The following is a 14,507-nucleotide window of genomic DNA, read 5'->3' as shown; positions in this document are numbered from 1 at the left end:
TTGTCATAGAGTTAAAATGTTACTTTTTAGTTTCAGTCAGGGGTGATTCCTTTCCTTTTCTTACATTTGTTACCCCGTTCTGTGCCGGCTCTTCAGAGAAGTCGGGCTTGTTCTGATAGTCCGTACTGCACCGGGAGGAAATTGCCTGGTGCTGCCCATCATTCTGGTTTTCCCAACAGGCAAATCCTTTATTTTTAGACATTTTCCTGTGAGTCCTGTATTTCATTTTGGGGAAGGTGTGGGAGCCGCTATCTGTGGCCCCCCAGCTAAGTTCAGGCCAGAGGGGCTCGGTCTGCGTGGCCTGGCTGGTTGTGGCCCTCTGCAGACGCACGGAGATCCTCTGGGCTGATCCCGTCATCAGGGTGATGGACTGAGTGTCCAGAGCTGGACCTGCTGAAGGGACAGCTGGGAACTCAAACACATCATCCTCATCTGAAGGAGAAGCACAGGACATGAATTCATCAGTTAGTTCCTGTAATCAAATGCTGTTGGATGTAGGGCTGACCTCCAGGAAGCAATAGGTGAAACATTCTTTTCAAACATTTTAGAAATGTTTGGGTTTTACTTTTCTACTTTTCTACAATTGACTTTAACAATGTATTACAGAATGTCACTGTTGCAGCATTACATTTTTTGCAGCTGCAGATGGCTTCCTGTCACATTAACATTGTTGTTCTGGTATTTGGTCATTTGTATTTAAATTTACAATTGAATCACCTAAAAATACTGAAAGTAAATTTGATGTTTTTTTACAGAAATAAGTTGTGTTTTTCACTTAAAGAAACCACCTTCTTTCCTTTATATTGACTATGGTGACACTGTTTATATCAGTGTTCCTGTTTTATCTCTAAGAATGTTGGACGCTGTTTTCCACAGAGCACTAAGATACATAACAAGATGTAAATTTGTCTCAGCACTCTGTATACTCAGGTTAAATGGCCATCATTGTCCACACACACATACTGTCCTCAGTCTTCTGCCATTTTATTTATCATAATATATGTGAATTAAACAAAGCAGCTACAGCCTACACTAACAGCCCTTCATTACTTTCACCACACCCTCAAACATACAGAACAGAAGGTATTTTCCTACTCTCCTCCTTCATCTCTCTTGGAATATACTACCACAAAATCTGGCTTAATTTCATTAAATGGAGTTTAAACTTATTTTAAGGACAAGTTTGTACTTGTTCTTTGAATTCTATCCTGATTAAAGGGTAGGTTAATTTATTTGCATCGTGCACATTATTGATTGTAATAGTACTACATTTTGTCCTGTTTGTTCATTTGAAACGGGTCTCTCTTGACGAGATCCTTGAGATTACCTACATAAACAAAGGTAAAATTAAGGTGTTTGTGTTGTTTTTAATGCATGCACATTCTGAAACTGCAGTGTTGAGTTCTCTTGACTGTCTCAGAAGAACAGTTTATGATAAATATGTTTAACAAACTGGTTTAATCTGGAAGTCAACACTGGTTAAAGTTCAAGAAGCCTTCACTGAGGCTGCATCTCCTTTGCAAATGACATATTCTCTTGTATGTCGTTTGTGATGTTTATAGATTTAGTAACTGATGATGACCTTTACAGGTGGGCAGTGTGGGGCTGCTGGGCAGTGAGCTGTGGGCCAGTCTGGTTGGAGAAACACTGCTTAGAGAACCCGAGCGAATCAGCTTCCTACAGGCCAGAACCAGCAGTTCCCGGCACTGTTTATGACAGTTAACGCCACAGTCTGCAAGGTAAATAAAGACCCATTAGCTTACAGCACAGATCAAGTGTTCAGGCATCACAACCCTGGCAGTTGGAGTAAAAGAAACCCAAAGCTGCAAGAGGTCAAACCATAATTAAATTCTGTGTTTTTGTAATAATACATGTAAGCAATTCAGAGAAAAAACTAAACTGTACCTTTGCACTTATATCCCTGTTTGATGATTCCCCAGAGCTGCACACATGCAATAAGAAAGACAAACATTAAAAACTTCAGCTAAGGCAGGGAAACACTGAGGCACACCATAGCACAATTGACAATCCTTTATATAACTTATGAGTATGCTATGTCGATCCAATTCCAGATTATTTTTACTGCAACAGTTAACAACATAAATAATCATCACTGATCGTATAAAGTGTGGTGATGTAGGAACAGAGTGAGGACGACGTCAGACAGTTCAGGCAGGTGAAAACTTCAACAAAATAAATAAAAAATTAAATATGTACAGTCCTGTCCAAAGGTTCTGAGCCACCAATTATTTCTGTACATTTTGCTTCAGAGGAGCCAGACATTTTTAGTTTTTTAAACCCAATCTTGAACAATAGTTCTTCCTCAAGATCTGATTAAATGTTTATTTGGATTTTTCTCTCTAACAGTTTTAGGGGAAATGTTTGCTTTTAAAAAGCAACTTTAACAACGATTTGTGAGTCGTTCTAGATAAAAATCATTACCTCGTAAAAGCAATAAACAAGTGTTGTGTTGACACATAAGACACCTTAACAAAGACTTCATTTGAAATTAGATTTTGCTACCTGCAGCTGGTCACAAACACTAAATTTCTTTAATTTCATCTACAAAAATTCCAACTGTTCCCAGTTTCACAAACACAATATGATATTTTGTTGTATTTTTGCACTAGCATGGTGATTCCAAAAGAGTTATTAGCCAATGTTTTGGCATACCAGCATGGTGTGTAATGTCTCCTTAAAGGTTTAAAATAAACTTGACAAGTTTTTTCTTTTTAAAGTTATGTCTTTAAGAAGCAGAAAAAAGGAATAAGCAAAATTCCAGGAAATGCATTATCCTTTAGTTTACTGTATACATTTGCAGCTAATAGCTCTTTTGGACTCTTTTGGAGCTAAAATCTTATTTTCTGTTTTGCAAACTATGTTATTTTTAATATTTTTCATATAATCAACTAAAGAAAACAGAAAAATGTGTCTTTGTGCCAGACTGGGTTAAAGAGAGCCAAAAGATCCAATTTATAATTGGTTTTTTCTAAGTTGTCTGTTTCGACACAACACTGGGTCATCTTTTGAGTTTAGGAGCTTTTTATACCTGAATGATTCATAAGTCAGGTTTAAGTGACCTAACAAACAAAACCAATAACAGCAACAAAAATAATAATAAAAAAAACATTAATCTACAATTGGTCATGTACAAGGACTGAAAAAAGCAGCCACAGTCAAAACTTCGACATTTTCAACTTCAGAAATTTTTAAAAATTATTGATTAAGACCACTTTAAAAGATTACAAAAAGAAAAATATGAAGAAAGAGGTGGCGTCTCAAGTCTTTGGCACAGTACTGTAGCTGAAACAAGGAATGTGTTGCATGCTGCAGTACTAAACGCCCAGTTTAATCCCTACATTGCAGAGTGGGATGTCAACTCTGGACCTAAACTTGTAAATATATGACACATGCAGTGACAGGATTGAAGAGATACACACAAATCCAGCACAATGTTCACAGAACGTGGGCTTCAGGTAGGTCATCTCTTGGAAGTTGTGGATGAATCCTGGTCCCATCTTACACTGGAGAAGGGGGTTAGCCCGAAGGAAATATGCTATCATCTCATCCTTACTAATTAATCCATCTCTGAGAGAGAGCACACAGAGGAACATAGAGAGGGAGAGACAATGACAACAAATTACAGGCTCTTCAGTCTGACCAGAAATCAAAACATTTTAGCAAAAATCCAGTAACGTTTTCAAGTTCACAGTTCACCATTTGAAATTCTGTCCCACTTTGTCATTTTAAGTAGTTCACATTAATTTCTCACTCCTTTAAAGTTCCTTTTGTTTATTTTATTCCATGTGGTTCATAAAACAATGCAGTGGCATGTAGTACTGGAAACGGGACTCCACAGCCATGTGAGCAGTCTGTGTAGGTTTTATTTTCAACTAGATCTCATCACGACAGAAAGAAAATCCAGCCCACCTTCTGGTATCAAGTAAAACTGCAGAAGAACCTTAAAAAAACTAGACTGGCAATTTCAGCATCCATCTTCAACCACAGGAATTGTTACCTGTCAAACTAAACACAAATTTCTATTCGACTATAAAATTTCAAATAGAGATGTATTTTACTATGCTAATGTAGTTTGTGTGAAACTGCTGGAACAATAAAAAGTAAAAAGAACCTATTTCTTTTCACAAGGCTGTATCATTATGTAAACCACAGACTAGAAATCATGAAGCACAGAAGTTTAAATCCATAATAGCTGACAAAATATGGGATTTTTCAATGTTTTTGTTTTGATTTTTTTTTTTTGCATGTGTATCATCTGTGAAAATAACCACTAAATACACATCATTCACTACTAAAAGTCCAACCCAATATTTGTAACAAATTAGCAAAATCAGCCTGATGAGTTTGAGTTACTTTAACCCACAATCATGCAAAAATTGTATTAGAAACAAAAGTTTTAATCAAAAACAATGAATTACATTTTTTTCCCTTTGAGCATAGTTCCATTTGCTTACAAAAAGTGCACTTTCTGTAAACTCTTCTGCTGCTGTCATTTCTGTGGTCTAGCAGTATTAATTCTCTGTAGTGACACCTACTGTTTAGGAGGAGAACTGCAGCAACTCCACAGTGCTGACATTGCTCACTACATTACCAGTTTGCAACCTGTTTATTGATAATAAAATCACTTAGTAAAGGTGTCCTTGATGTCAAAAGTTTAATAAATTATGTTGTTACTGGAATGTTATGAGCATTTTGTTCAAGCTGTCATCTACTGTTTTGCTATTTAAATGACTGTTCTGTGATGCAAAATGATGAGCTTGAAAATTGATGCGAAATATATTATAAAACCTTAAAATGCCCTCAGTATCATGCAGTATTTAGTAAAACATCATAAGCCCTTCCAGGAAGATAGTTATATTGTATACTGTGGTACACAATATATTATAAAGGTAGATACAGTACTACCTAACCCTAATAGTTATGCTCCATACTCACTGATCTTTGTCCAGAACACAGAAGGAATCAAGAAAAGGGAAGTTAGCTGCAATGCTCTCAAAGTCTTCCTGTGAAATGTAACCATCATGGTCATGGTCATAATTCCTAAAGACAGACTATCAAAAGACAAAGAAGACAGGGATTAAGGTTGAGGCCATATCCGTCAATTTGTTCTGCATTCTGAAAGCAAAGTTTGAAAGAAGGGGATGTTGTCAACTCACTTCCACCACCTTCCGGATGTGTTTATTGACCACAGAGGGATCTGGTTTGGTTGTGACACCAGAGGCCCAGTCCAGTGGGGCCAAAGGTTTGTTAGGAGTAGTTGGAGAGGTAGGCTGTAAGGATAGGTGCCCATAAATGAACTTTAATTTGAAAGTACAGAGGTTCTTGTTCTTCTATGAGACTCAGCCTTTCATAAATTTCTGACCTGTTTGCTCAGTGATCGTTATTTTATCTGATACTTACCTGTGATTTGGGGTTACGTGGTTCCCTCAGCAACGACAGCTCATAAATCTCATCTTCTGTGTAATAAAGGTCAAGAGAAAGCTGAAAAATATAAGTCATCAGGTAAAATCAGTTCAAATAAATTATTGGTACAGTTGAATGAAATTCAGTTGGAGTCCTAACAGAGAAGTCAGTACAGTCATGAGTTAGTCAGGGTAATACAGTATCATGAGTCAAAAAACATGGCATTTTATTCCTTTTTGTTTTAGATTAACTATGAATAAAAAAAAAAGATTATTTTTAGTCTGTAGCTGATGATAGATGATCCATTAATCAAAGTTTGGGCTTTGTCTCTGTGAAGGAAGTAGTGATAAATTAAATTTGTTGTGATATTTACATTCTCAGTCAGCTTTTTACTTTGTGGTTAAAAAACATAAAAACATATGAACATAAACTATTTTTGTTTATATAGAGCCAATTCAGTTTGGACCAAATAGAATCCAAATGTAATTTGATCCAACTCTCTATGTGCTAGCTTCAAAGAGTATACGGACCCTCCTTACAATTTGCAATTTTGTTATGTTGCAGTCTGATGTTACACTTGTTTAAACCAATTGTTTCTCATAGCTTTACACTCAGTACCCCATAATGACAAAGAGAAAACAAACCTTTATATAATTTTGTTTTTTGTTTTATTTCAAAAAGCTAAATCTGAAACATCACATTTCCATAAGTATTCAGACCTTTTGCAACAACACTTGAAATTTAGCTCAGGTGCCTGATATTCCTCCTGATCTCTGCTGAGATGTTTCTACACCTTCACTGGAGTCCACCTGTGGTAAATTAAATTGATTGGACCTAATTTGGAAATGCACACACACCTATCATAGATGACTAAATGTCTAAATGACAGAGCAAAAACTGAAACAATGAGGTCAATGGAACTGCCTGCAAAGCTTAGAGACAGGAATGTTGCAAGGCACAGATTAGTGCTGCATAAACGTTCTGCAGCACTAAAGTTTCCCAGAGCTCAGTGGCCTCCATGACTCTCAAATGGAAGAAGTTTCGTACAACCAGGACTACTTCTAGAGCAGGTTGCCCGACCACACTGAGCAACTGAGGGAGAAGGAACTGAATGAGAGAGGTGACCAAGAACCCAATGTTCACAGTAACTGAGCTTCAGAGATCCTGTGTGGAGATGGAACTCAGATCCAGAACTGCAGGCCTTTGCCAATCTGGGCTTTATGGCAAAGTGGCTAAATGGAAGCCTCTCTTCAGTCTAAAACACCTGAAAGCAGCTGCCAATTACAACCTCAAATGTCACATGTAATTGTGATATTTCACGTATTGTTTAGTTTGAATAAATTAGCATATTTGTACAAAATTCTTTTTTTATTTTGTCATTATGTGGTACTGAGCCTAAGGAGGAGGAAAATACAAGAGACTGTATGTGTAAATGTATTTGGCCAATACTATTTATTTCCTATGCATCTTTTCCCCTACAGACACTACTTGAGGTAATCCCTCACCGTCAGCAGGTAGATGAGGTCCATGTTGGGCTCCACTTGGGCCACTGCAGTCTGAAGTGACACCAGCTCATTGAAGGTCATGTAGAGTTGATGCATCTTCACAAGGTTCACCTGGTTACTGTTCCCAACCCAGTCAGGAAAGACCACGTGCACTGCAATCAGGTCCTTGAGGTGCACACCCAGAATGGGGATTTTAAACCTCCGGCACTCGTTGAAGGCCTTCCTGTAGTTCGAGTAGTTGTTGCTGGAGGAGACCAGCTCGGTCATCTCGTTCCAGATCTGGGATGGAAATTGGCGAACATTTGGAATAATAGTGGTTAAGTCACAAAGTAAGTACTGTGACATTTAAGGATTTTATTGTGGTTAAGTCATGACATCTTTGGCACGAAAACCAAATTAATTTTTTATGATTTATTTGAACCTGTCTTTTTCCAGGGTTGAATACATTACAACAGAAAAATTAACTGATTTTTAAAAACAAGCATTGTGTGCAAAAATTTGAATTTACAGTGAATTTTCTCTAAAATCCCCACTAATATTCGGTTAAATGTCCCTTTGCAAGTTGTACCTCAACCAAAAGCTTTTTGTATCCCTCAATAGGATTCTGACATATTTCTGACTGGATATTTGAACGTTCTTCTTGGCAGAAATGGAAGAGTTCATTTAAATTGGCTGGTTTTCTAGCAAGAGCAGCATGGTTGAGCTGTGGTTAGAGCTGGCGTCTCTCAGAAAAAAGGTCACGAGTTTAGCTCCTGACCTTTCTGGGTGGAGTTTGCATGTTCTCCGCGTGCTTGCATGGGTTTACTTTGGGTACTCCAGTTTCCTCTCATAGACCAAAAACATGCATGTTAGCTTAATTGGTAACTAAAATGTCCCCAGGTGAGAGTGTGACCTGTGTTTTGTCTTGTTTGTCTCTATGTGTCCCTGTGATGGACCTGCAACCTGTCCAGGATATACTCCACCTCTCACACAGTGACTGGCACCAGCTTCCACTGCGACTGAAAAAAGAAAAACTAGTAAAGAAGATGGATGGATGGATGGTTTCCTGAGACATACCTGACTTTTAAGCCTAGTGCACAAATTCACAAACAGGTTGAGATTGGGGCTTTAGGAAGACCATTCCAGAAGCTTAGAGTCCGCCTGCTTTATCCAATCAGCTCTGCTGTATGTTTGGGGTCACTGAACTGTTTTAACACCTATTTGTGTCCAAGTTTCACCTATTTAGCTGTTAATTTGAGGTGAAAGTGAATAATTTGGAGATAGCACATTTTGTCCAGTATACCAGTACCACTGGCAGTGAAACAGCCCCTCACCATGATGCTACTACTACCATGATTGACAGTTGGTACAGTGTTCTTAGGTTTGAACACCTCACCTTGACATATCTAAACATTCTTCTTGTCACTGTGGCCAAATAACTCAACCATTGTATCATAAAACCTTTCTTCATGAGGCATTTGGTTTGTCTATGTGGGCAGTTGCAAATTTTGTTGCTTTTAGAGCAGAGGCTGCTTTTATGGCTGACGTCTTCTCGGTCCATGGTGATGTAAAATTATCTTCACTGTGAATTGTGACACTGCTGTGGCAGCAGTTTCCAGTTCATGGCATACTTGAGCCTAGGTGGTTCCTGGGTTATTCCAGAACATCTTATCCAGTTTCCTCTCCTTCTTAGAGCTTCACTGAGTTTCTTGGACTTTCCCACTATTCTGAGTATTAGTTAATCCAATGATTGCTGTCAAAAAAACTTCTTTGTCCTGGCAAAGTGAAACTACAAAATGCAGATCACCAACAAGAAGTTAAAAAGCCTCAGTTTTCCTGAAGCTTTGAGGATTGTTGTCCATATGATCAGCTTCTACTTCAAATTCTGTGGTTTGAATTTAGTTTAATTATTGTTCATCCATCTGAAGGGAAGTAACACAGCTGCAGATTAGCTGCTCTGCCAACAAATTACTCTCGAATCCCCCTGTAAGAAAGCTGATTGATGTTGACGTCAATAAATGAGTAGCTGAAGAGTGGTACCTTCACAACCTCTGGAGCCAGGTAAGCATGAGTTTCCTTTAGTCGAGAAATGGAGCTGTGACTCAGTCCCCCCACCACAGCCATCAGAGTGTTGAAGTTCTGCAGGTGCAGGAGTTTCTGATAAGAGAGGAGAATTTTGAAACATTAATTTTTCTTCTTTTGTATCACTAATCTATTTATACAGATTATTCCCTCCTGATGATATCTAAATATCATGTTCTTTACTGCTTTCTAACACAAATACAATAAAAAATTTCCTAATAAAAGGTTATAAATTCAAATCTTGACTTCTCAATATAATTGCACACAGTGACATTTTCATTAGTTTAAGTTTTGGGAGAATTATTAGTATTTTGGCTTCTTTCTCACTCATTTTCTGTCCAACCTGTAATCTGTGAATGTTTCTTAAATTATTATCAGAATTGTTTGGATCGGAAGAATCAAACCACCCTGTGTTGACTTTGTGATCCCATGTTTGAGCACCTGTAATTCCACAGCATCTGCAGATTTGATTTGACTAGTCACCTTTGAACCACAGCTTGGAAAATAAGTTCAAAACAGTATGCCTAGTGTGCTATTATAGAAGATGGCAGCATTAAAAGCTTTTATCATTGAGCCCCAGACAGTCTCTATTCAGGAGACGGCATCTAAAGTGTATCAATAGGCATTAGGGCACTGATCTGTTCTTTCAGCTCAAGTGGGCAAGTAATGGAGAAGCTCTTCGGAAGCTCTACTCTTAGGATGAAGCACCTATACATACAAAATATAATCTCATCTTAAATATGAATGAGGTGAGGCAGCATTTCTGATGTAAACATAACTTGAGTGCATTTGTTTCCTTTATACTAAATGGGTGTGCCATTAATATTATTTGAGTTTACCTGTGGAAGTATCTATGGAAAATGTTCTCCACAGATGTTGGCTGTAGTATTATTACCAGCAATAAAAGCTGCATATTTAACTTTGTTCAACCTTAATTAAAATCTTTATCACAAAGTATTTAATTATTTTCTTAAAGGTGTAGTTTAGAATAATATTTAAAAGTAAAAGCAGATGTGAAATCTTGTTTGTTTTTTTTTTGGTAAGATTATTAATTTTTAATGTGCCTTACTTTTACAACTTTACTTGGCACATAAATAACTGTGTATTTATAAATGAATTTCTTGAACTAAACACGTGTATTTTGTATTTTCTTTAACAAGTCCTTGTTGTGTTCTTACAGAGCAAATGTTGGTGTGGAGTTTGTGTCACACACTGCAGAATATAGAACACAGTAACATTACATGTGGGTATAGCAGCACTGGAAAAGTAGTTTTCTCTCATTTAACAGGGTTTTGTGTTTTTTTGTGGATAAATGACAAAGTTTTGTCTATATCTCTGAAATATTGGACCAGATGAAACCTATGCTGAGTCTCATTTGCTTCAAATTTTGGAACTCCATACTGGACAAAATATCAAACTTCAAAAGTACAACCTATATGATTTCCACTGCAACAAGACTGGATATTATTAGCTATACAAAAAAATGCATGTACAGACACTATAGCAATAGGTTTACTGACCAAAGTTAGACAGTATTACCAACACTCACTAGCCACTTGATTAGGTACTCTTGTTCAATTGTTTGTTAACATAAATAGCTAATCAGCCAATAAAATAATAGCAACTCGATGTGTTTAGGCATGCAGACTTGGTATAGACGACTTGCTGAAGTTTAAACTGAGCATCAGAAAACTGACGCTTTGATTGAGGCATGGTTGTTGTGCCAGTGTGGTGATTTGGCTTTTTTCTGGGTTTTGTTTTTGTTTTTGTTTTATTTTGATTTTAGTTCTTTGGTTTTTGTTGTTTCTTTGGTGTTATTTGGTTGTATTTGCTTTTCATTCTGTCTCATGTTCATGTTCATTTTCACTCTCCCTCAGTCATTCACTTCTCTGTCAGCCACGCCCATCTTCACCTGTCCCGACTCAGTAATCAATCCACCTGTTCCCACTCACCTCATTATCCCCAGTCTTAAAAGCCCGGTCATTCTTCCCATACCTCACTGGTCCATTGTTTGATGTTTGTTTGCTGTTAGTCTGTTGTTTGTTACATGTTTCTGTCTTGTTCCTGGTTCTGTTCCTGTTCCTGCGCTTGTTATGTTCACTTTCTACTTACTTTTGATTTAGTTTATGTTTCTATTTGTTTGCTGCCCCGTCAGCTTTTGTTTTGGTTTGTTCTTTAGTTAAATAAATTAGTTTTCTTTAAGATGAGTCTGCACACCGGGTTTGTCTCCGTCATCTCCACCGATCGTGACAGCCAGATGGTCTGGTCTGAGTATTTCAGAAACTGCTGATCAGCTGAGATTTTTATACACAACCATCTCTAGGGTTTAAAGTAAATGGTCAAAAAAAAAAAGAGAAAATATCCAGTGAGGACTTTATCAGTATTTGTGTGGACAAAAATGCCAGAGGACAATGAGCAGACTAGTTTATGGTGACAGACAGGCAGCAGAAGCTCAGATAATCATTCACTGCAAACAAAGGTCTGCAGAAAGCCATCTCTGAACACACCAACCTGTCCAACCTTGAAGCAGATGGACTACAGCAGCAGAAGACCACACCGGGTGTCACTCCTGCCAGCTAAGAACAGGAAAATGAGGCTAAAGTTCACACAGGCTCACTAAAACTGGACAATAAGAGACTGGAAAAGCATTTCCTGCTCTGATGGGTCTGGATTCACTGAACTCCAAAGGTCTCCACAACCACCAGATCTCAGTCCCATCCAGCACCTCTGGGATGTGGTGGAGAGATTCACCTTATGGACATGCTGCTGACAAATGCAGCAACTGTGTGATGCTAACATATCAATATGGACCAAAATCTCTGAAGAATGTTTCCAACATCTTTTTGAATCCATGCCACAAAGAAGTAAGGCAGTGCTGAAGGCAGAGGGGATCCGAACACGTTGTAGCAAGGTGTACCTAATAAAGGGGCTGTTGAGTGTTATGTGTGTGACTGGTTTAATGAAACTAAGGTACTAATAGGCTGATAATTTCTTTAGCTATCACCAGTTTTGTGTGCAGCCAAGATGATTTTTAAATTGGAGCTACAGAGCTTTGTTCTTGACAATCCAAGTTTGAAATCCTAAATCTGACCATTAAAGTATTTCTTTCTTTAACATGTTGAAAGAAGATAGTAGTAGTTACCTAATATTGACAGTATACAAGCCCTTTCTAAAACTCACAGTGAAGGTTTTATCTCTGTGTTACCTGAGCCACATGGATGTATTTGGTGATAACTTCTGCACGGGTCTGAGGTGTGAGTTTGCTGAGCACCATCAGCTGGACCCACTGCGAGACGCCGTTGAACAGAGCAATGGATCGCTCCAGAGTTGGGTTGTCCACAAGGCAACCATGGGTCACGTAACTCTGGTAATCAGTGAACTGGGAACAAAAATAAATTATTGATCAAATACAGCTGTCTGCTTTTTTTACTTAATTATTTAAAGTCCTAGAAGTCATGCAGGATCATTAAAATCAAACTGCTCTTTGTGGATTTGAATAGTTAAGGGGTTGTAATTTTGTGCTTAACAAGTAAAAAACTGGACAAAATGATTTATTTTTGTGTGATAGTATGGAAAAAGCTGTATTAATGTCAAGATTTAAAGGGTTTAACATCAGTGTGCTCTGCAAATGTGATGGCTCTTTTTTTCTGATAAATTTGAAAGTTTCTTCTGTAAAAAAATTAAATTTTCCATTTGATAACTATAGGAAATATCTACAAAAATAACTTTAATTTCCAAAATGGAAATGTACAGCAAACCTTAAAGAACTTTTAAAATGTCCTATGCACAACTAAATAAATGTCAAGGGTTAATGTGACCAGGAGAGTCACATATTTAAGAGAGATTGATATTTTAAAATAGATTTATTTGACTATATGTTGGAATATATGTCTCTGTGATGGGAATCAAAGAAAGTATTTTGATCAGAATACCATATGGTGGCAAACATACAAAAAGCCATGTTTTTATCACAGTTTCACTGATGTGCTGAACATCGATAATGTTGTTTCTAATTTGGTAAGTTGGCAGTTCATCAAGAGGCAAGCCAATGTCACATCAGAGTTTGGTGGCAGGTGAGAAATTTCCCAGGACATTTTCAGGAACATTTTTATCACCGATGCCCTTGTTGACTCAGTTAAATACTAAGAAGTTACCTTGCTAACACACACAGTAAAGTGTTGATAATTCTCAGTTCTTTGAACACAAGACCAGCCGTTAACTAGATGTAGTACAACAAATATCTTAAGCTGCTGTTCTTATGGTTTCTTTATTAGTTGGTCTAAAACCAAAGTTAAATCTTTCCCTGAAAAGAACTTCTGGTTTTTGTTAAATGAGTATCTCTTGAGCAGCGATTAAAGACTGTAATAACAAGAAATGTCTGTAGAAATTTTGATGAATTCCTGGTCTGATATGATGATTTTCAAAGATTTTGCTAAAATCTGGAGCACCAGAAAAAAAGTCAAAGAATCACCAAAATCTTTCTCACTTGTCTGTGACTGTTAGAGACAACGTGTCAACGCAAAATTTTTGATAAAAAAGGTAATTTTTTTTGTTGTGGTCTCACTGAAATCTGAGTGTTTGTGACCAACCAGCAAGTCACACAACTGCATTTTGCAAGGCCGGTTTTTAAAAATCACAGCCTAATTTTGTAAATATAGCTTGCAAAACTATATTACAGGTTGTGCAAATGCTTTTCACTGCTCATCTCCACCCATGTCACACCTGTCACAGGCCACTTTGTACCCACCTTGGTAGTTACATTTACCAGTGAATTTACCAGATTACACGTTTGACAATAAGTCAGTGTAAAATATATATCGTCAACATGGTTTTTAGACCTGGGCATTTAGAGCTCAGATTTTTTTCTTTAATCATAGAAGAACTCCTGTGCAAATATCAAAACAGCTCTTGCAGTCTAGAATAAAAGAAGCTAAGTTGAAACAACTCTGCGGCTATTTTGAGAGAAAATGGATTGCACTTTTTTTTGTTAGCATATAACTGAAAAATGGGACATACTGATATTCTCCGTATAGACTTGAACTCCAGAAAGGTGAGATGTTCAGCCAGCTCCATGGGCTCCAAATGGTCGAACAACAGTGACGCCTTGCCTTTTTTAGCCTGCTTCTTCCTCTGGGTCAATTTTCGCATCCAGTCGTATGATGGACTGTGAGGAAAAACAATTAGAAACAATCAGCTTTTAGGTTAAAAACAGTAAAACCATCTGTATGGTTCCTTAACATAGTAAATAAGGTATTTTACAGCTGTGTAAAGCAGCTTGGGCTCACAAATTTTTAGAGATTCTTCACAGAAATATTTTCAGCACTAGGATTAAAATTGAACTGGGAAACTTCTTCTGGGAGCGGTGACATCATTTGGAAGAGAAAGTACTTTTAGTCAACTTACACTGGGATACAAATTTAACCCTCCTGTGGCCTTTGGGTCAAATTGACCCGAAGTTACAGGGGCTTCTCTACCTGTCTCTATCTCTCAGGGCTTCAGCAGGGTTAAGAAGTAGTA

At 37.5% G+C, this 14,507-nt stretch overlaps 1 protein-coding gene across 3 annotated transcripts in view; it reads right to left on the bottom strand.

Annotated features, from left to right (window-relative positions):
- rasgrp3 (RAS guanyl releasing protein 3 (calcium and DAG-regulated)) overlaps positions 1–14,507 on the bottom strand; it is a 33,120-nt gene that overhangs the window by 533 nt on the left and 18,080 nt on the right. For all 3 annotated transcript variants that reach the window (XM_017427325.3, XM_017427316.3, XM_017427333.3), the window contains exons 6-16: positions 14,007–14,154; positions 12,196–12,369; positions 8,949–9,065; positions 6,930–7,208; positions 5,422–5,502; positions 5,178–5,291; positions 4,957–5,072; positions 3,441–3,588; positions 1,906–1,942; positions 1,583–1,732; positions 65–432 (exon numbers count right to left, since the gene is read on the bottom strand). In XM_017427325.3, the coding sequence (XP_017282814.1) occupies positions 65–432; positions 1,583–1,732; positions 1,906–1,942; positions 3,441–3,588; positions 4,957–5,072; positions 5,178–5,291; positions 5,422–5,502; positions 6,930–7,208; positions 8,949–9,065; positions 12,196–12,369; positions 14,007–14,154 (1,732 nt within the window). The remainder of the gene's footprint in view (positions 1–64; positions 433–1,582; positions 1,733–1,905; positions 1,943–3,440; positions 3,589–4,956; positions 5,073–5,177; positions 5,292–5,421; positions 5,503–6,929; positions 7,209–8,948; positions 9,066–12,195; positions 12,370–14,006; positions 14,155–14,507) is intronic.

This window comes from Kryptolebias marmoratus, linkage group LG22 (genome assembly GCF_001649575.2).
Source record: "Kryptolebias marmoratus isolate JLee-2015 linkage group LG22, ASM164957v2, whole genome shotgun sequence".
NCBI lineage: Eukaryota > Metazoa > Chordata > Actinopteri > Cyprinodontiformes > Rivulidae > Kryptolebias > Kryptolebias marmoratus.
The sequence above is the reverse complement of the archived record's forward strand: the minus strand, read 5'-3'. Positions and strand labels throughout refer to the sequence as shown.